Source organism: Lynx rufus, unplaced genomic scaffold, assembly GCF_022079265.1.
Source record: "Lynx rufus isolate CCGP_SWC_20201006 ecotype Redwood Valley unplaced genomic scaffold, mLynRuf1.p SCAF_22, whole genome shotgun sequence".
NCBI classification, from domain to species: domain Eukaryota; kingdom Metazoa; phylum Chordata; class Mammalia; order Carnivora; family Felidae; genus Lynx; species Lynx rufus.
The window spans coordinates 18108932-18131033 of NW_025814837.1; the positions used below are offsets into that span (position 1 = coordinate 18108932).

A 22102-nucleotide genomic window follows, 5' to 3' on the forward strand; every position below is an offset into this window, starting at 1 on the left:
CTAAATGGTGGAGCTAGGACTCCTGTCCCGGTTTGCCTGGCCCTGAAGGCCATGCTTTTTTCTTTTTTTTTTTTTTAATTTTTTTTAATGTTTATTTATTTTTGAGAGAGAGAGTGTGCGCGCGCGAGCAAGTGGGGGAGGCGCAGAGAGAGAGGGAGACACAGTCCAAAGCAGGCTCCAGGCTCTGAGCTGTCAGCACAGAGCCCGACCTGGGGCTCAAACACGCGGACTGCAAGATCATAACCTGAGCCCAAGTCGGATGCTTAACCCACTGAGCCACCCAGGCACCCCTGAAGGCCATACTTTTAACCCCTTCCAGTCTGGCCTCCTGAAAGGTGCTAATTATCTAATTGTGAGAAGCTGATGGAGCTAGGTGGCACTTCAAAGGTCATATTGTCCAATCCTCACTTTAGAGATGAGGAACCTAAAGCCCAAAGAGAAAAAGAGACCACAGAGGTAACACAGCCAAGTGTTGGCAGAGCCTGGACAAGCACCAGTTTTTCTGGTTCTCAGACTCCTTCATCACTTATTCATTCAAGAAACATATATGAAAGCCTTCTATGTTTAAGGCACTGTGTTGGGCTTTGAGTATTTTTCCTGCTGTACCATTTGCGAGTTTAATGAATCCACACACAAAGTTGTTTTAAAATGGGATCAGAAAGAGTAAACCCTTGCCTCCTCTTACTGCGGCTTTGTGCAGAAGTGCGATGCACCACCGATGGCCTCAACACAGTGCCATTGTCATTGGTTGGACCCACACTCAGAGCAGCTGCGTTTCTGTAGAGAGGGTGTGTTGGAGACTGGAGGGGAGGGTGCTTGCTTACAGGGACACGTGGAGAGTGCAGAAAGGCCCTGTTTAGAAAGAGAATTCAATGCTGTTCAAGCAACTGTTTCAAGAGCAAGCATTAGAAAACAGGAAGCATGACTCCAAGTTTTGCCAACAAAGTCTAATCCAATTCCGGAAGACTTTATCCCTCTTCTGCTATTGTGTGTGGGTGTAAAAAAAAAAAAAGTCACCGAGCTTGCCTTAAGTGTCTCCCATCCTGACCCCGCTACTTGGCCGTATTATTGGTTTTGTTTTTTGTTTTTCATCATCAGGTTTGTCTGAGGATCCCTGGGGGGTGGGGGGGGGATCCTTTGTTTGTCAACAAACCCTCTCATGTGAGCTGACAGGACTTGGGGCCCACGATGAGGTTTGGGAGATTGGAAGGAAAGGAAATGCCATCAAACTGCAATGTCAAACAGTAATGTCAGCACATACTAGATCAGGATAAAGATAGACATGCACATTGATATAATGGAGAAAGAGGGTTACCAGATCAGCAGTACTTGACTGCAACTTACCACATGCCACTCAAGCAAGGGTGACTGACCCGATCGCACGCAAATAGGCCTTTTGCAAGTGTTTCCAGTGGGGACTCACAGGCACAGAAGCAGTAGCTGAGGTACAGGTCCCCTGCTGTCCATTACATTCTGGTGCAGCCTATGGGGATCTAGAAAGACCAGACATTAGTCTTTAGGGGAGGGACTCTGAGCCTTTATTGGTGAGGCTTTTATGCTTCATGGTTGGGAATCTCAGTCTGCCCCAGGTAGACCACCCTCCACTACCAACACCCCCTCCCCCACACCCCCACTCCTCCTTACCCCCCAGCTAATACAAACTTCCTGAGAAGGAGGGACAAGGAGGCTATAATTATAACCAATTATCCACCTGCCCTAAGGGATCATCCTGTCGTCATGCCCTGTAATCTAGTACCTCTGTTACTAGAAGAAGCCTCTGGTAATCCTCTGCAGGTAATGTTCCCCACCCAGACTCTTCTGAGGGTACACTCCCAATCTAACATAAGCTTCCCAGACTCTTCTTTTCTGTCTACAGCCAAACCTTGGTGACTCCATGCAAGCCAATTGCTTTAAATAGCTCCTGGAGGTAGAAGCCCCCCAAACTGTTATCTCCTGCCTTAGACTCTTGTCTGAAGTTCAGAGCTATATGTTCGGTTGGCTATCTAATGCTTCTATTTGGAAGCCTGATGGGCATCTCAGTGTTAACCTGTGCAAGACAAATTTCCTGTCACGCCATCCCATATCTGCTTCTTCTCCATTTTCACCCAGCTGCACAAATTAGAAACTTTGGAGCTATCCTTGACTCATTTCCCTTCCATCCTTTTAAGTCACCAGGTGACACCTAGGTCAACTCCGTTGTGAGGCCTTATAAACCACCACCTCTTACCACCTGGAGCAAAAATCTAAGACTCCCACTCCTACTTTTGCCTTCTATGATCTCATCCTCTTCTCACATCAGCTTGAATAATCCTTTTAAACAGGCCAGGGCAAATCACATCCCCTCCCCTAGTGGTTTGTCATGTCAGACGAAAATCCAGTCCTTTCTGGGCACAAAGCACTGTAGCATCTTGTCCTTGCCTTCCTTTGTGACCACATTTCCCACCAGATACCCCCATGTGCTTTGCTCCAGGTAGTGAGGACTCAGCACACTACAGGCTCCTACCTTAAAGCCCTTCTGTTGTTGTTCCATTTGGAAAACTCTTCCCCCAGATATTCCTGTGGTTCAGTTCCTTACTTAATTCTGATCGCCTTACTGTGAGGGCTTCCCTAAAGGCTCCTATCAAAATAGTCCCTGCTGCCTTATAGAATATAACTCGGAGAGCAGGGACTTGTCCTCTCTTGCTCTCTGCTGAATCACCAGCACCTACAACAGTGACAAGGACATGGACACTTCGTAAATATTTGTCAAACGGATGAGAAAATGAATGAATGAATGAAGGAATGAATGTCTCTTCAGAGTACAAGCAAATGTGAAATGAAGTCTAGACTTCTGAGAAAAAGTGGGGAGGCATTGTGATTTTCCTTACCATCTTGGTAATAAGTTCTTCAGTGTGAATTTCTGCTTTCAGATATTCTTATTTTAGTTGATTAAATTAATTAATATTTTATTAAATTAACTAATTTTTTAAAGAGATTTTATTTTTAAGTAATCTCTACATCCAATGTGGGGCTCAAACTTACAACTCTGAGATCAAGAGTTGCACACTCCAGTGACCCAGCCAGCCAGATACCCCTAAATAATTAATAATTGATTAATTAATTATTTTTAAAAAGTAGGCTCCATGCTCATTGTGGGGCTTCCACGCACAACTCCAAGGTCAAGAGTTGCATGCTCTACCGACTGAGATAGCCAGGCGTTCCTCATTAATTAATATTTTAAAAGGTGTTGTTAAAGTGGAAATGGTTTTCAAAAAGAACACAGGTATTTCAGGCTCCTAAGTGTTTAATTCTGATTTTATTTTTAAAAACACCTTTAAAATTATTAAAAGCCTGTAATTTAAAAAAATATGCCATGTTATACATAAAAGTGTAATAAAGTGAAGAACATGGAGTTAACTTGTACTGCTAGATTAAGTCAAATTTTGTGGCAACTCAGAATACAACTTTCCCCACTATCTCTGGGCATATATTAGATGTTCTTTAAAAACAAATGTGGCATCAATTAGAAAGTTTACACAAGCCTTTAAAAAAATTTGGCCTGGTTATGTCTGCTCACAGAAAACTGTGCAGCTAACACACTACACATCACAGCTGTACTATATATATATATATATATATATATATATATATATATATATATATGTAACATAGTTGGGACACCTGAGTGGTTCAGTCGGTTGAGCGTCCAACTTTAACTCAGGTCATGATCTCACTGTTTGTGAGTTTGAACCCCACATTGGGCTCGATCCTGTCAGCCTGTCAGCGCAGAGCATGCTTCTGATCCTAAGTCCCCATGTCTCTGCCCCTCACCTGCTTGCGATCTCCCAAAAATAAATATTAAAAAAAAAAAAAAAAGAAACATAGCAAGCGAGACTCAGGTGCATTTGCTGTCATCAATATAATCCATCAGACAAGTGAGTATTTTTTATAAATGTTTAATTTTGAGAGAGAAAGAGAGTGAGAGAACAAGCACAGGGGAGGGGCAGAGAGAGAGAGAGAGAGAGAGAGAGAGAGAACCCCAAACAGGCTCCATGCTGTCAGCATGAGATCATGACCTGAGCCACCCAGGCGCCCAGACAAGTGAGGATTAATGCACACAGTTTTGGAAAGTTTTGGCTACTTACGTGGCTTGTTATATTTATGAAAAGAAATACAAGCCCTTGTTAGGTATTGTAAATGATTCACCTTTGTCTTGAAATTGCTTTATCACTCTTCTTCAAGACTCTGTATTAGTCTTAATAGAATAGTGTCCTATGATACAAGACGGAGGCTAAAAATGTTTTCCATTGACAACAACTTACCTATGTGGATCCAGATGATCTTGATGCTGAGCAATCAAAACACAGAAATAACTTTTATGCTAAATCAAGTTGGCATAACATTGCAGCTGTCATTTATAACTCCAAATTTCAAGTTTACCTCTTCATCTGTAGAAAAGAAAGACAATCATATACCCCAAATGTATTTATGATGAAAGGTTGGATTAGATCATTTCTAGCATTCACTTTTTACCCTGTGATACTTTGAAACTGTCCACCAAATGCATGCTCAGCAGGACATTTTGCTGTTGTTGTTGTTGTTGTTGTTTTACCTTTGATTTCTTTTTTTAAAAAAGCTTTATTTAAGTAATCTCTCCACCTCACATGGGGCTTGAACTCACAACCTCAAGATCAAAAGTTGTGCACGCTTCCGACCGAGCCAGCCAGGTGCCCGTATCTGTGATTTTCTTGAGCTTGATGCTAACTTCCTATCGGATCCACTTGATAAAATATCTGACAATCACTATATTACATCCATATTTACTATTTCCAGTGTTCTTCATTCCTCCCTATACTTCCATGTTTTTGCTTGCAGTTAGTTTCCTTTGACCTCAAGGACTTAAGATAGTATTTTACTGCAAGTCTGCTGGTGATGAATTTTCTCAGCTTTTCTTTGAAAATATATTTTTCTTTCACTTTTGAAAGAGACTTTGAGCACAGAATTCTAGGTTATCAATTATTTTTTTCAGCAATTTAAAGTTGTCATCCCACTGTCACCTGGCTCCCAGTTTAAGAAATCAGCCATCTTATTGTTATTTGAAGTTAATGAATTTTTCCCTTTTCTGTGTGCTTTTAAGATTTTTCTCATGACTTCTAGCATCTCACCATCATGTGGCCAGATGTGATTTGATTTGTGTGTCTGCTGCTTGGGGTTTGAAGAGCCTCTTGAATTTGGGTTGATGTCTTTTGTTTGTTTTGAAAAAGGCTCAACAGAGTCGTACCATGGCTTCTGCCCATTCTCTGAGAGTCCAATTACACGTATGTTCGAATTCTTCAATGTGTCCCATGTCTCTCAGTCTCCTTGCTTTATCTTGTTTTTTAATCTCTTTGCTTCAGTTTGGATATTTTCTATTAACCCCTATTCCAGTTTGCTGATTTTGTCTTCTGCTGTATCTAAAGCCGTCAATTGAGTTATCAATTTCAGATATTCTAAGTTTCAGTTCTAGAATTTCCTTTGGATTTTTAAAATATTATAATTTTCTGGTGAAAGTCTCTAAAAATCAATTTTCTCAAATTTTCTTTTCTTAAGCATAGTAATCAGTGATCTTTAAGTGTTTGTGTATTAACTCTAGTATCTGGATCACTTGTGAGTCTGTTTTCCTCCCTCCTCCATATGTATGGAATATATAACTGAAACTGTCTTTTGGCTTGCCTAGAATTTTTTAAATTGAATGTTGAACACTGTGAGGCTCCAGATACGAGGTTATATTCCTTCAGAGAGGAGTCACACTTTCCTCTGATAGGCAGGGTGGGGACTGACCACCCAACCAAGGACTGGGTGGGGGGCAAGTGGGCTGGCGAGGCAAAGCCTGCCCTTGTTAAGCCCATTCTGACATCACAGCCCTCCTGGTCTTTCAACAAAGAGTCTGGGGCATTAACTGGGCATCTTCTCATGGCAGGTCTTGAACTTTATTGTTGGTTTCCTTAGCACAGTGAATCTGTTGAAAACTGTCTTTTAAATTTTTTCACTGTGGTAAAATATAAATAAAATATACCATTTTAACCATTTTCCCCGGAAGAGGTTTTACTTCAACATTTGACAAACATCTTAAGGGCAAAGTTGTAACGAGGCCCAAGTTTCTGGTGTTGTCACTGCAGCCTTGTGAGACGACCAGCAGTTCAGCTGGGTTCTTGGATTCCCAGTAGCAACACTGGTAGGTGAAGCCTTGACCGCTCAGCCTCCCGCCCCATGAAAACACTGTCAGCAGAATTCAGCTTGCCTCATCAAGGCTTCTCCCCTCCCTCTAGCCTTAGAATCTTTATTTGGGAGCACCTGGGTGGCTCAGTTGGTTAAGCACCTGATTCTTGATTTTGGCCCAGGTCGTGTTCTCATGGTTGTGAGGTTGAGCCCTGAGTTGGGCTCCATGTTTGGCATGGAGTCTGCTTAACATTCTCTCTCTCTCTCTCTCTCTCTCTCTCTCTCTCTCAGTCTCTCCCTCTGCCCCTCTTCCCAGCTGGTGCTCTCTCTTAAAAAAAAAAAGAAGAGAAAAAGAATCCCTGTCTGGTGTTGCTCCAACAGATCTCTACTGCATTATAAAGAATGATTTTTATTGCATGGATCCTACCTGGAAACCTGAATAACTTTAATTTTAGGAGCTTTTTCTAGCTTGCCTCTATCTTTATTTTCCCAAGAACTATTGACTTAAGTTGGTAGGCCATTGCTTGGATCACTGGAAATCCATATTATCCTTCATATTTTGAGTGCGTTTTTTCTCCTAAATATCTTATCAAGATAGACTGATGGTCTATGGTTGGTCTGAATTTCATCTTTTATTTGTTCTGCCAGTCTTTGGTGGAAATCTTAATGGACACTGAAAGGGCCCAGAGCCAGTAAGCATAAATGAATGATTATCTGAGCGACTAAGTGAATAAAGGATAAAAGAAAAGAAAACAAAAGGCAGATCTCTTAGACAAATCTCCAACTGGATGATAATGTGGGCTCCTGAGCTTCAGTGGACAGTAACACATAGTAGGGAAATGCATTAGAAAGGACATTCCAAGCCAACTGTTGCAGCCCTATAAAATACTCCTGTCTATGATTTAATAAATTACTTTTGGGTAAATATCTACTATGCCATTGTTGCTGAATTCTTCAGTGTGTAAAAAAAAAAGCTCACTTTAGAATTATGAATGAATTCATTCCTGTTTTTTTAAAAAAATTTTTTTTTTCAACGTTTATTTATTTTTGGGACAGAGAGAGACAAAGCATGAACGGGGGAGGGGCAGAGAGAGAGGGAGACACAGAATCGGAAACAGGCTCCAGGCTCCGAGCCATCAGCCCAGAGCCTGACGCGGGGCTCGAACTCACGGACCGCGAGATCGTGACCTGGCTGAAGTCGGACACTTTAACCGACTGCGCCACCCAGGCGCCCCTCATTCCTGTTTTTTAAAGTTGTACAATTATAAATACTGTGTGGAACAAGGGTCTCTCCTCATTTCCAGTGGGAGACCTCGTCTAACTGATTCTTACCTCATAATGTCCCTTGTAACCACTGAGTTGGTGACAGGGTGTCATATTCATCTTTGGATTCTCAGAACTACCACAGTTTTGGTATGTAACAACCATGAAGGAGTTGCTTAAAATTTTTTCCCCATTCCTACTGCCATCATCTTGACCTAAGTGCTCTTTGTGCTTGGAATATTATAACAGATTACTAAATTTTTTTCTTGCACACTTGATGCCTCAATACCCCCACCTACCCCCCTCCCAAAATTTCATTTCACATCTATTGCTAACCTAATAATTCTACCTAAATTAATGCATTACTATCCAGCCCAAAGTATTTTTAGTTGGGGGATGCTGGAAATTTAAAATTTTGCTACTTAGTTTTCTCTGTTGTTCTAAGCAAAATTTCTTAGATTTGCCTCATCCTAATGGCCTGGAACTTTTTAAACCTATAAATGCTCAGGCTACACCTGAATCAAAATCCCCACAGGAGGAGCCTGAGAATCTCTATTTATCAAGCATCTGGGTGACTTTTATGATTAGGTGCTTGTGATCCTTGGACCAGCAGCATTAGCATCACCTAAGAACATGTAAAAGATGTAAATTTTTTTTTGAGGTGGGGGGCCCAGATAGTTGTGGCTTAATAGGCTTCCGGGTGATTTTGATGTATAGTAAAGTTTGAATAACATCGAACTAGCCTCTAACAGTGACTTAAAGGCAGTAGTTCTCAAATCTGGCTGCACCTAAGGAGCTTTAAAAAAAATCCTGAAGCCTAAACCTTACTCCTGGATACTTTGGTTTAATTGGTCTGGCATATGGCCAACATTTGACTGGAATATCATGGATATGGAGGCTGATGTCCCCTGTCATCCATAATTCATTTCACAATTTTGTATTTATCTAGTCTTGCTGATTGAATTTATAAGTAAAGGTTTATTAAATTTGAATGCTTGAAATAAACTTATGCCTTTAAAATATCATTGCTTATCGGGGATCTGTGTAAGATTTAGTTCAAAAGAAATTTTTTTTTAATTTGAGGGTTGGGAAGGACAGTGGGAGAGAGAATCTTAAGCGGGGTCCACACTCAGCAATATGGGGCTTGATCCTACGACCCTGGAATCATGACCTGAGCAGAAATCAAGAGTCAGACAGTCATCCAACTGAGCCACCCAGGTGCCCCACATATAAGAGTTAATAAAGGGATGTTATTAATGGTTTGAAAACCATAGGACTGCAGACTCAAGTCTAAACTCTTTAGTCTTGCCTTTAAGACATAGTGTACTGCCAGGGTGGCTGACTGGCTCAGTTGGTAGAGTGTGCAACTCTTGATCTTGGGTTGTGGGTTCGAGCCCAGACGTTGGGTGTGGAGATTGCATAAGGATAAAATCTTAAAAAAAAAAAAAAAAAAGTGTACTGCCTCTTTTAGTAATACTGCATAGCTCTACACCCTAGCTGTAACACTTATCTAGAAAGTATGCCTCTAGCACTTAGGAAGGGGAAAGTACCATACTGAAGTCCCAAACTACATTCTACTTCAAGCCCACTGAGATCTTGGCAAGTCACTAATTCTCTTTGGGCTTCTATTTCCCCATTATAAAGGGAGGGGATACAATCCAATTCTCTCCAAGGCCCCTTTTGACTCAGTATATTAGTATTTACACATTCAGGTGAATTTCCCAACTTATATTGCATTATCTTTTCCTTGCTGCTTCTCTAGGTTAATTTATCCTTAGGCAGTCTGAGTTCTAATGATCCTTTTTTTTTTTTTTTTCTTTTTTCTTTTTTGGCACTCAGTCTAAGGTTCTTCAATCTCTCAGGCATCTTTCCACATTTATGTCTGGTGTCCTACTGGGTAATAACAAGATCTCACATATCTCCTCATATCCCCAAATGCCTAGCATATGGCAAATACATATTTGTAATGTTTTTAAGACCATGATATACTGCCTCTGCCAATTGGTTTTATGCCAACAATAGCTATGTTGAAAGTTCATTTTTGCCCAATGAGCCTTCATTTATGTACTAAAGTTTCCCAGTTCATGTCCTATTCATCCTAGAAATTTTCTTTTATCATAGTCCTTCCTGTTCATCCCCTACTTTCCAGTGATTATTCTCCAAAAACAGCTCTCTTCTGGCCTCTGCTGGTGTGATAAACAATTGTTTCATTAATTCTTTGTGCTCAAGAACTCAAGTGTAAGGACACTGGAGTTTCCTAAGGAACCTTTGTAACAGCATCGACTCAGCAGAGAAAGATTTTGAAATGTCTCTTAAACTGCTAGGCTTGCTGAGAACAGACAGCTGGTAAAATTTGAGGTGCATTTCAATTTTTTTAAATGTTTATTTTTGAGAGAGAGAGAGCGGGAGCATGGGAGGGGCAGAGAGAGAGGGAGGCAGAATCTGAAGCAGGCTCCAGGCTCTGAGCTGTCAGCACAGAGCCCAATGTGGAGCTCGAACCCACAGACCACGAACGAGATCATTACCGGAGCTGAAGTTGGACACTTAACCGACTGAGCCACCCAGGTGCTCCTGAGATATATTTCAAATGCTTATTTCTGAAGTAATATTTTTCAAAAAAATCCCATGCAGTTATGTTAATACGTCAGGATTAACAGAGTAAGTTTCTTTGGTGTTTCTTTAAAAGTTGGCTCCTTTGGAGGAAATTTGTAAAATTTTGCCAGATTCTGATACTGTACTTAGTATTGTGCATGGTAAAGATAAATATTTGTTAAGTAAATGTATTAGTGTTATTTGGCTTATGTAAGACTATTCCCTTTTTGTAACTAATTAAGAATTGAAGACAATCTGAGGAGGAATCTTCACAGTTTTTCAGTTATTCCTTTTAGAGGGCCCAAGAGTGTGCTCTATGCATTTTTATTTAAAAACAATTAAAAAAAATTTTTTTTAACATTTATTCATTTTTGAGACAGAGACAGAGCATGAATGGGGGAAGGTCAGAGAGAAAGGGAGACACAGAATCTGAAACAGGCTCCAGGCTCTGGGCTGTCAGCACAGAGCCCGACGTGGGACTCGAACTCACAGACCGCGAGATCATGACCGGAGCCGAAGTCGGACGCCCAACCGACTGAGCCACCCAGGTGCCCCTAAAAACAATTTTTTTAAAAGAAGTAAACTCTACCCCCAATGTAGGGCTTGAACCCCAAATCAAGAATTGCCTGCTCTATTGACTCAGTCAGCGAGGTACCCCCTTCATGCATTTTTTTTTTTTTTTTTTTTGGATAGAGACAGCAAGTACAGGAGGGGCTGAGGGAGAGGGAGAGAGAGAATCTTAAGCAGGCTCCACACCCAGCGTAGAGCCCGATGTAGGGCTTGATCTCACCAACAGTGAGATCATAACCTGAGCCAAAATCAAGTCAGACGCTTAACCAACTGGGCCACCCAGGCACCCCACCAGGCATTTTTTTTTTTATATGAAGTTTATTGACAAATTGGTTTCCATACAACACCCAGTGCTCATCCCAAAAGGTGCCCTCCTCAATACCCATCACCCACCCGCCCCTCCCTCCCACCCCCCATCAACCCTCAGTTTGTTCTCAGTTTTTAACAGTCTCTTATGCTTTGGCTCTCTCCCACTCTAACGTCCTTTTTTTTTTTTTTTTTTTCCTTCCCCTCCCCCATGGGTTCCTGTTAAGTTTCTCAGGATCCACATAAGAGTGAAACCATATGGTATCTGTCTTTCTCTGTATGGCTTATTTCACTTAGCATCACACTCTCCAGTTCCATCCACGTTGCTACAAAAGGCCATATTTCATTTTTTCTCATTGCCACGTAGTATTCCATTGTGTATATAAACCACAGTTTCTTTATCCATTCATCAGTTGATGGACATTTAGGCTCTTTCCATAATTTGGCTATTGTTGAGAGTGCTGCTATGAACATTGGGGTACAAGTGCCCCTATGCATCAGTACTCCTGTATCCCTTGGGTAGATTCCTAGCAGTGCTATTGCTGGGTCATAGGGTAGGTCTATTTTTAATTTTCTGAGGAACCTCCACACTGCTTTCCAGAGCGGCTGCACCAATTTGCATTCCCACCAACAGTGCAAGAGGGTTCCCGTTTCTCCACATCCTCTCCAGCATCTATAGTCTCCTGATTTGTTCATTTTGGCCACTCTGACTGGCGTGAGGTGATACCTGAGTGTGGTTTTGATTTGTATTTCCCTGATAAGGAGCGACGCTGAACATCTTTTCATGTGCCTGTTGGCCATCTGGATGTCTTCTTTAGAGAAGTGTCTATTCATGTTTTCTGCCCATTTCTTCACTGGGTTATTTGTTTTTCGTGTGTGGAGTTTGGTGAGCTCTTTATAGATTTTAGATACTAGCCCTTTGTCCGATATGTCATTTGCAAATATCTTTTCCCATTCCGTTGGTTGCCTTTTAGTTTTGTTGGTTGTTTCCTTTGCTGTGCAGAAGCTTTTTATCTTCATAAGGTCCCAGTAATTCACTTTTGCTTTTAATTCCCTTGCCTTTGGGGATGTGTCGAGTAAGAGATTGCTACGGCTGAGGTCAGAGAGGTCTTTTCCTGCTTTCTCCTCTAAGGTTCTGATGGTTTCCTGTCTCACATTTAGGTCCTTTATCCATTTTGAGTTTATTTTTGTAAATGGTGTGAGAAAGTGGTCTAGTTTCAACCTTCTGCATGTTGCTGTCCAGTTCTCCCAGCACCATTTGTTAAAGAGACTATCTTTTTTCCATTGGATGTTCTTTCCTGCTTTGTCAAAGATGAGTTGGCCATATGTTTGTGGGTCTAGTTCTGGGGTTTCTATTCTATTCCATTGGTCTGTGTGTCTGTTTTTGTGCCAATACCATGCTGTCTTGATGATGACAGCTTTGTAGTAGAGGCTGAAGTCTGGGATTGTGATGCCTCCTGCCCACCAGGCATTTTTAAACACAGATGCTAGACGCAGTTTGTCTTGAGTTTCTAATACACTCTGAGCCTACCAAAAGCAGCCTTTCTTGTTGGACTTTGGGAAAAATTTTCACGATAATGAAAGGCATTAGAAAATGTTTTTCATTTTGTGCTCCTCCAAGACAATAGGCCTTCTATGTATGTTTGAGTACCCATGATTAACTCAAACTACTGCCTTTGACAGTCTTCGGTTTCATATGGTTTCATCAGGATACCCGCTTATCAAAGGCAGGAAAGGTGTTACTCCTACATTAAGTGCTGACGCACAGGTTTTGCATGTTTTCAAAGTTTAAAATCAGAGGTCTTTGGGGTGCTTGGCTGGCTCAGTTGGTGGAACATCTGACTTTTGATGTCAGGGTCATGAGCTTGAGCCCCATGTTGAGTGTGAAGATTACTTAAAAAAATCTTCTATTTAAAAAAATGTTTATTTGAGAGAGAATGAACACGAGCATGGGAGGGGCAGAGAGAGAGGGAGAGAGAATCCCAAGCAGGCTCTGCACTGTCAGCACGGAGCCCGACACAGGGCTCAATTTCACTAACTGTGAGATCATGACCTGAGCTGAAATCAAGAGTCAGACACTTAACCAAGTAAGCCACCGAGGTGCCCCCAAAATAAAATCTTTTAAAAAAGCTTACAGCCAACCTGAAACTATATAGTGATTGACGCAGATTTGTTATTAAAATATTATCTAACATGTATACTGCTTTACAAATGAATAATGCCCTCTTAAATACATAGCATCTTTTTAAAGGTTTTTTAAAAATTATTTTTAAGTACTCTCTACACCCAATGTGAGGCTCAAACTCACAACTCTGATATCATGAGTCTCATGCTCCACTGACAGAGCCAGCCAGGCACCCCTATGTTATCTTTTTAAGTCTGAGAATGTACTATGTGTCATGAAATAGTTTTGCATTTAAATACATCCTTCTAACTCAAGTGTTATTTATTTTTTAATTTTTAAGATGTTTATTTTTAAACTATAACTTATTGTCAAGTTAGCTCACATACAGTGTACACAGTGCTCTTGGTTTCAGGGGTAGATTCCCGTGATTCATCCCTTACATACCACACCCAGTGCTCAACCCAAGAAATGCCCTCCTCAATGCCCATCACCCATTTTCCCCTCCCCCGCCCCTTAACCCTCAGTTTGTTCTCTGTATTTAAGAGTCTCTTGTAGGTCTGCCTCCCTGTTTGAAACCATTTTTTCCCCTTCCCTTGCCTCATGGTCTTCTGTTAAGTTTCTCAAGTTCCACATATGCTAACTCAAGTGTTTTTAAAAAGTGTCTGTTTTATCACTTCATTTATAGGTAGAGCTGGTCAATAACAGATAAAATGGGATAGGGAACTCAGTTTACTCAACCTCACAGGTTGACTGAAATGAAATATGCTGGTTATACATGGTTGGATTACTGTAAACTATCAGGCAGACAATCTCTTGCTTCCTGTCTCTGCTTAAACTGCCTTTTAAAAAGGAAAATCCAGGGGTCCTAAATGGCTCAGTTGGTCGAGCATCTGACTTTTGATTTCGGCTCAGGTCATGATCTCATGATCCATGGGATTGAGCCCATCGTTGGGTTCTGTGCTGGCAGTGTGGAGCCTACTTGGGATTCTCTCTCCCTCACTCTCTCTGCCCCTCCCCCCTTCGTTCTTCCTCTCTCTCAAAATAAAAATATTTAAACAATAAATAAAAAGGAAAATCCACTGGAGGTATAGAGCTCTAACTGCACATCCTACGGTACCCTGTTCAAATCCAGGTGTCTCTCAGACTCCTGGCCTTTAGAAGCACTATACTATAGTGGATACAAACTCTGATTCTGGAATTAGGCAATCTTGGGCTTTAATTTCATTTCTTAGTTATTGGAGGTAACCAAGTGACAATTCTGGCCATTGAGAAATAGGGAAAGTAACTGGGTAGGGACTTCTGGAAACCCTTTTAAGTTTGTTTGTTTGTTTGTTTCTTTGTTTATTTAATGATCTCTACACCCACAACCTTGAGATCAAGAATTGCATGCTCTTATTTTTCTTTAAATTTATTTATTTTGAGAGACCGGGAGAAAGAGAGAATCCCAGGCAGGCTCTGCACTGTCAGTGCTGAGCCTGATGTGGGGCTCGAACTCACAAACCATGAGATCACAACCCGAGCTGAAACCAAGAGTTGGGCACTCAACTGACTGAGCCATTCAGGTGTCCCCTTTTATTTTCAAGTTTATTTTATATTTAAGTGGAAAACGTTTTAAAGAGGGACAAAAACAAATGACATATGCTTTCTTTTCCCTTCCTTCTGTCTAGAACATGGACGTGATGCTAGAGGTGGCATAACTATTTTATAGTGACAAGGATGAAGGTCACATACAAAGTGTGAAAGCCACAAGAATCCGGATCCGTGAGGGCATCATGGGGCTGCATTACCAGCCTTGGACTGCTGACCTCCAGACTTTTTAATGCGAGAAAAATAAAACCAGTCACTTGTTGTTTAATTTGTTTTTTGGGTCCATTTTTTTGCAGCTTAACGTTAAGCTGACACATAAATTCACAAGATTATTTGAGGATTAAAAGAGAAAAATCTATGTGAAGAGTATAACACAGCTTCTGGCATATAGCAAGTTACCAATGAATGGTTGCTATTATTTTGGAGAGATTGGTTCACTGCCAGCAGAGAACAAAAATCAAACATAGGATAAACCATTTGGGAAGGGAAGACAAGTGCTGAATAGAAGCTAGGACAGGGTTGCAAAAAAATTCACATCACATTCAGAGCCAAACCATGCACATAAGGGGTCTGACGTATAGTAGGTACTCAGTATATGTGATTTCTTTGGTGATCCTCTCTCTGAGAACACAAATTGATGTCACTTGTTCACATGAGAACCTTGACATATGAAGAAGATGAGATTAAGCAGAGATTTTTAGGAACTCTGAGTTTTATCTACAGTTAGATTTTATTGAGGCATTCCATTCAGTGTCTCATGTACTCCTGCTTGAGCAATACTGTCAAGATATGGATTAGAGAGACACTCAAAAAAGACACTGATAAAATGCCACCAGTAACAGTGGATGACACAGATGTGGTCTGTCATTTTGATGACTCAGACACTAGGTCCTAGAGGAACAGAAATTTGCTGAATCGAGAGATCTGTTTTATTGCCAAATTGGAAGTTAATAATATTAGTCAACCCAGAGAAAAAAATACAACTGAACTAGAACACATGCGCAGAGAACTTGACACATTCAGCTTGAAAACTTTAGAAAAGTATGATGAAGAGACTGTGAAGACCTGGAATAGGATGATCAGATCAGAGGACTGTGTTAATTTATAATATATGAAAAAGGAAAAAAGGTTGATACTTGTGGTTGAGTCTCTAAAAGAATTCACTATGGAGTAGGAGCTCATTTTTAAGTCAAAAAAAGAAAGAAGCTGGAAAGTTAAAAGGACTACTAAAATTTAGCCTTTTTTTTTTTTTTTAAAGACTTAAATGTCAGATACTGGAATGACCTACAGAGGAGCAACTGATGAAGGGAAGGAAAATTTGTAATGATTAGCACAAAGCCACTGTTGAATGTAAGTATCAAGGGAAGGTTGAGTGAAAAGACCTAAAAGGCAACAAATCAGAGACTACAACTATCATATTTTCAAAACTGTAATTAGGTATTACCAAATAAAGTAAATAACTCTTAAGTTAGAGTGCAAAATGAAAACACCTTATTGTTTTAAAGATGCAAAAGCAAGAAAATATAACATAAGCGTATCCACATTTTAAATAGTTGTTTGTGTGGTGGGTAAATGCCATTTAAAAACACTTTCAATAGAAAAACGATTTATAAGTCAGTTTACAGAAGATCAAAAAAAAATCAATGTTTAATCCCAACTTTAACTATAAATAACTAAAAAGAAACATTGTCCTCCATCCTGTTTTTGCTTCAACATCTATGTCTTCTGCTCCTTGCCTTTTGGAGAAAACATTGCATTGTAAGGCTGCCGTCTTTTGGGACGAGGACAAGGATCAAGATCTTCCTTAATGTAACCTTAAAAACAAACGACAAATTTAGAAGACTGTATTTGCACCATGCTTCTCTTTCAGCATGTACTCACTAAAACTGTCTTATTTAATGCCTTCTAAGTTTACATGAGCCTGTGATTATTAGCTGTGTGATGTTAATGCATGATTTCACTACTCAGCATCAGTCTCCTCATTGATACTAACAATAACCACAAACATTTATCAAACGTATTATATACATTACCTCAGCTAATGCTCACATCCCTTTGAAGTAGCTTCCACTATACCTACTTCACAGATGAGGTAATAGAGACCCAAGGAAGTTAAAGAACTTGCTCAAGTTCACAAGGCTATGACGGGGAAGAGCTGGGACCTTGCCCAAGATTGGTCTAACCCCCAGAACCAGAGTTCTTAAGTACTTTCCTAGTCTGCCTCCTACAGGTTGCAAATGGGAACAAATAGCTAAACAAGAATAGTCTGCTATTATGATAATTCCAGGTGCTTATCAAAAAGACTTTCTGCAGCAGCTACTTCTTTAGATGATGTGCCTGTGCCCCAGTACTCCTGAACTACCTAATTTCTCCTAGTGTCTTGAGTCATGCGGTATGCTCTCAAGCTATACCCCCTTAGGCCATGGTAGGCACACAATAACAGGCTCTATCCAGATTGTTTAATTCTATGTGAAGACCAGGCAGTGGCATCCGTCAAAAGGAACTTAATTTGGCTTGTTAATGGGGAAAGTGAAAATATGGTAATAGCTACAGGAGACTTGGCATCTTATGGAAAAACTATCTTACCACTAAATATCTGGGGCTTCAAAGCTGTATACATTCTCAAATCATATTAAATGTAAATGCTACACTTGAAGGAATTAGTTCCAACAGCTTCCAAACAAAGGTCCTTTTCACTCAGATGTGGTTTATAAAGACCCAGCATTCCGGATAAGTGAGGTTTTAAAATCTAAAATTCAGACTAGTCACTTTAAAAAGATTCTCTTTTCTTATAGGTAATTTTTAAAAATAACTTCGGACAATTCAAGTTGCCGCATTTAAAAAAAAATTTTTTTTAATGTTTATTCAGTTTTGAGAGACAGAGCACGAGTAGGGGAAGGATAGAGAGAGGGAGACACAGAATCTGAAGCAGGCTCCAGGCTCCAAGCTATCAGCACAGAGCCCAACACGGGGCTTGAACTCACGGAGCGCAATATTGTGACCTGAGCTAAAGTCGGACGCTTAACCGACTGAGCCACCCAGGCGCCCCGAGATTCTCTTTTTAACCATACCTTGCTGGCAACTTTTATAATGTTATTATTTTACTAAAAGTCATTTTGATGATAGGATAAAAGAGAAATTTACTTTCTGAAATTTGAATGATAAACCAGGATAAAGAATATACAACTATATTAAAGTGATTATACACAATCTCTGATTCCAGTGGCATTACTCAGAGTTCAAGTTAAGTCTTTTATCTTAGGAATTTGTTTTTATGTTACAGAACTAGCCCCTGAGCAGAAGGTAAAGAAAACCATGGGAAAAAAGTCTAATGTTTAGACTTGGGTATATACACTATTTCAAAAAAACTAATTCCAAAATATTATAACCTGTATTCTCACCTCTTTCCATACACGTCTGAGTGGAAGGAAAACCAACTTCCCAGAAATTCTCTGGTGTGTTGGGTGGAATGTAGCGGAATCGGTGTCTTGAGCAGGAAGCCAGCTTCTTTTCTCTTTCTTCTGCTGGAATATCTGCATAATACTGATAATAAAAACTGGTAAGTTTTTCACTTAGAAATAATACATGGACTATTATGCTTATTGATTATAAACTAGAAGCTAAGAAAGCTGTCAAAGTATTCAGCATGCTAGGGAACAACACTCACTGAAGACAGTATTAGTAATTAATACTAATAGCACTAATGCTGGTCTGTGAAATGTTCGCTCCACAAATGAGAAAAGGAGCTTGGAGCTTGTATCACAATGTGAACCAATATGATGCTTTTTTCATCAATAAAGTCTTATAATACAAAACCAAAAACAAAACCAGCCAGCTTAACTTTACAGTGTGCTTCGTGGCATAGCCGATCTATATGGTGCAACGTCAACTTTGTTAGGCCAGCAACAAAATTGCACTTTGGCACTTTTCTCAGTTGTTATTCGGATATAACATGTATGTTTTGAAGTAATTTTCTTATTTAGGTTTTTACAAATACAAGTTCAGCTTTGAATGTTGCAGTCTTCAGGACTTCCCCGCTTAAACTATATTTTTCAATTAGGATCAAAGACATAATTATTTCTTGCAACTGCAACCCAAACAACTTGAACTTCGTGAAAACAAGGTTAAAACTTGTATGTAAAAAACGTACAGGTCTTTCAAAAACAAAGCAGTAGTGTAAAGTGTAATAGAACACACGACAGGATCACACAATCCAGCCAATCCCACTTTATACTTGAGAAACTGAAAACCAAATTGGTAATTCTACTGGTGATATCATCTGTTGAAAGTGGCAGACTCAGGACTAGAACTTAAGACTGAAGTAAAGATTGTAAATACATTTTTCTTTTACACAAATTAAAGGCTTCTGAGTACTTCTGAAACAATTATTTTGGGGACTATCTTTTTCATCTTTCTCCCTGACAAGCCTTTGTTACCTGAGCTTGGACACTGGGGTGGGATGACCTTAGAGAATCACGGTTATCAATCAATTTACAGAAACATTGCCACCAAATTACAAACATACACAAAAGCACCAGTAGGCTGGTGTAGCTATAACACAGCAAGCAACTGGGAGGGTGGTGACCAAAATCAGAGAGGAAGTGGGGTGCCAGAGTTTGCTGTCCTTGATAAGAATGCTGGATCCTATCTAGTTCTTTGTGAGGTGGGAAGACATTTAAGCATTTCAGGTAGAGAAATGACAAGATTTAATTTTTATTCTAAAAAGATCACTAGGGAAAAAAGAAAAGACCATTCAATGTTGTGTTAAAAGTACACTGGGAAGACAGAAATTAAGGAGATGCCTGTCCTATCCAAGCCACCCTGTGCTGATGCTCTCAGGCCCAGCCCTGTCCTGCCCCGACACCCCACATTCCTGATTCTCTCTCCTCTCTGGCACACAGGCCAGGAACTGAAGCACCTAGTGCTGACATAAGAAAGACCTTTAATCCCAGGCAATTTCCCCACTGGGGGCAATAAAATCATTAACATCTCAAAAATACCTTGCTTTAAAAGAAAGAAACATTGTGAAGAGACAAGAATAAAAAAGAAAAATGGGGACAGAAGTATATGGGAATTCTCTGTACTTTCTGCTCAAGTTTGCTGTGAATCTAACACTGCTTTCTAAAAACTGTTGACTAGTTAAAACGAAACAACACAAGGAAAAAGCACTTAGAAGTTATTTCAATAGTCCAGGCGAGATGAAATGGTGCCTTCGTCCATGGGGTTAGCGGTGGTGACAGTAAGTGGGTGGAAATGGAATACACTTTGAAGGTAGAATTGATAGGATTTGCTGATAGATCTGTTACTGAGAAATGCAAGAAAAGAACAGAGGGTAACTATAAGAGATTTGGTTTAAGCAGCTAGAAGAATGGACATACAAGAGACTCAAGTGAGGTTTGGGAATCAGAGGTGGAAACGGTTTGCTTTCAGCAGGCTGAAACTTGACATGATTATAATACCTCCACATGTGTATTACATATTCCACAGGTGGAAGACACACTGGGACACATTTAGGAACCGTATGCATATAGATAGTATTTAAATACACAGGACTGGTAATTTGACTCCTGGTCATAAGAGAGTAACAGGGAACAGACTTATCTCCTATCTTAAACAAGAAAAAAACTGGAATTAAATGTATGAGACAATAGTTTTTAGAGACTGAATAACAGCACAAGCAATGATTCCTGAAAGAAGGAAAGCAAATTAAGTGTTTCTAACACAAGAGCTTTTTTTCTAACTGGTAGTGTAAGAGTCGTGGTTATAACTAAAAATTGGGGATTTGCATAGTACAGACCATGTTCTTTAGTTAAGAAATCATGATATGTTCAATTTGTGTTATGAAAACCCATGATATAGATTTTGCTTGCATTGCCAAACTGCCTTCCAAAATAGCGATCTCAATTTACACTCCCACTGGTAGTTAGAGCCTATTTCTCACCAAATGCTTACCTGCACTACAGGCTATCCATATATAACTTTAATCTGCTTGGTTATCAAATTTTCTAGCCCACAGCTGTTAAAAAGAAAATTTAAAGGGGGAACTAAATCGCTAGAGGCAGGCATCTAATACCTAACAGATAGCCAGGGAAGAAATTAAAGAAGCATGTTTCAAGAAAACACAGAACCTGCCTGAGAGATATCTGGTGACAGGAGGATTAGTACCACCTACTTCAATAGTCCAAGACAGACAATGTATAAGAGGAAAACATACTTGTGCTATAAGGATGAAATAGAGCCTGTTCATCACAATTTGTTTAAGAAGGAATATTTGGGGAAAAAGTTAAGAGCTTATGGCCATACCACTTATTGAGAAAAAAACACGAATATATCTCGTTTCCTGAGAGTGCTGGGGTAAGTAATAAACGTTAAAGTTTCCTGCTAAAATACCAAGGGGCGCCTGAGTGGCTCAGTCAGTTGGGCGTCTGACTTTGGCTCAGGTCATGATCTCACGGTTCGTGAGTTTGAATCCTGCGTCGGGATCTGTGCTGACAGCTGGAGCCTGCTTCGGATTCTGTGTCTCCCTCTCTCTCTCTGCCCCTCCCCCACTAGTGCTCTGTTTCTCAAATATAAATAAATGTAAAAAAAAATTTTTTTAAATAAAATATCAGAAATATCCCCAAATAGTTTATATGTAAGAGCCTTTGCTGTAACATAACACCAGGAGAAAAAATTAAAACAAATACAGATAAACACAGGAAAGAAAAATGGCACAAATGTCTTAAGCTGGTAAAAAGAACTAGGGCTTAGGCTCCAGATTCACTTGATGAAAATTTTAGAGAAGTTGAGGGCTTTCATTTTCCTCTATTTATATCTTTCAGGTCACAACGAGTATGCTCTTTAATTATTTATCCTGCTATTCCTGGCTCAAACTAGGTTTCTAGATTTTTATCTATGATTTTTAAATCATGCATTTATAATCTTAAAGCCATAGTAAAGAAAAAAAAAAACCCGCCAGACAGTCTTTACATTAGTACTTACAATTTCGCATTCCTTACATGTGTGTCCAAGCAATTTTCTTCTCTCTTCTTTTTTCCGAACTACCTCAATATGAGGAAAATTTTGTAAGCTAGTCTCTCTGGGAGAAAAATGAATTAAATTTAAAAATTAATCCATTTGTTACTACAAAGATCTTTGGTTTAGATTTTTAATTAACAAAGGTGAAGGCCCAGAGGAGAAATAATCCCAAAACATTCACTCATTTTATTTGAAATGTTTATTCAGTATGTTACAAAATGATTTTTTCATGCATTCTTCATTAAATACTTATTAGGTGCCTACTACTTGTCAGGTATTTTTATGTATATTGTTATCTAACTGAAAAAATAGAACTATTACTTCCTATTTTTGCCTGAAAATTTGTCTGATTGGCTGAAAATAATACATAAAATAACTTAATTTAAAAAGGAATATTGTATTATTAAAGTCAGGAACTGGTATTCTATAACATAACCAAGAAAGAATAACTACCTCTGTTAACTC

General features: G+C 39.7%; 1 protein-coding gene across 2 annotated transcripts in view; it reads right to left on the reverse strand.

The window, feature by feature from the left end:
• Positions 1-15331: 15331 nt before the first annotated feature.
• RBBP8 (RB binding protein 8, endonuclease) overlaps positions 15332-22102 on the reverse strand; it is a 93712-nt gene continuing 86941 nt past the window's right edge. For both annotated transcript variants that reach the window (XM_047087079.1, XM_047087078.1), the window contains 3 exons: positions 21602-21698; positions 18022-18163; positions 15332-16434 (listed from right to left, as the gene is read on the reverse strand). In XM_047087079.1, coding sequence (XP_046943035.1) covers positions 16337-16434; positions 18022-18163; positions 21602-21698 — 337 coding nt within the window. In that variant the 3' untranslated portion in view covers positions 15332-16336. The remainder of the gene's footprint in view (positions 16435-18021; positions 18164-21601; positions 21699-22102) is intronic.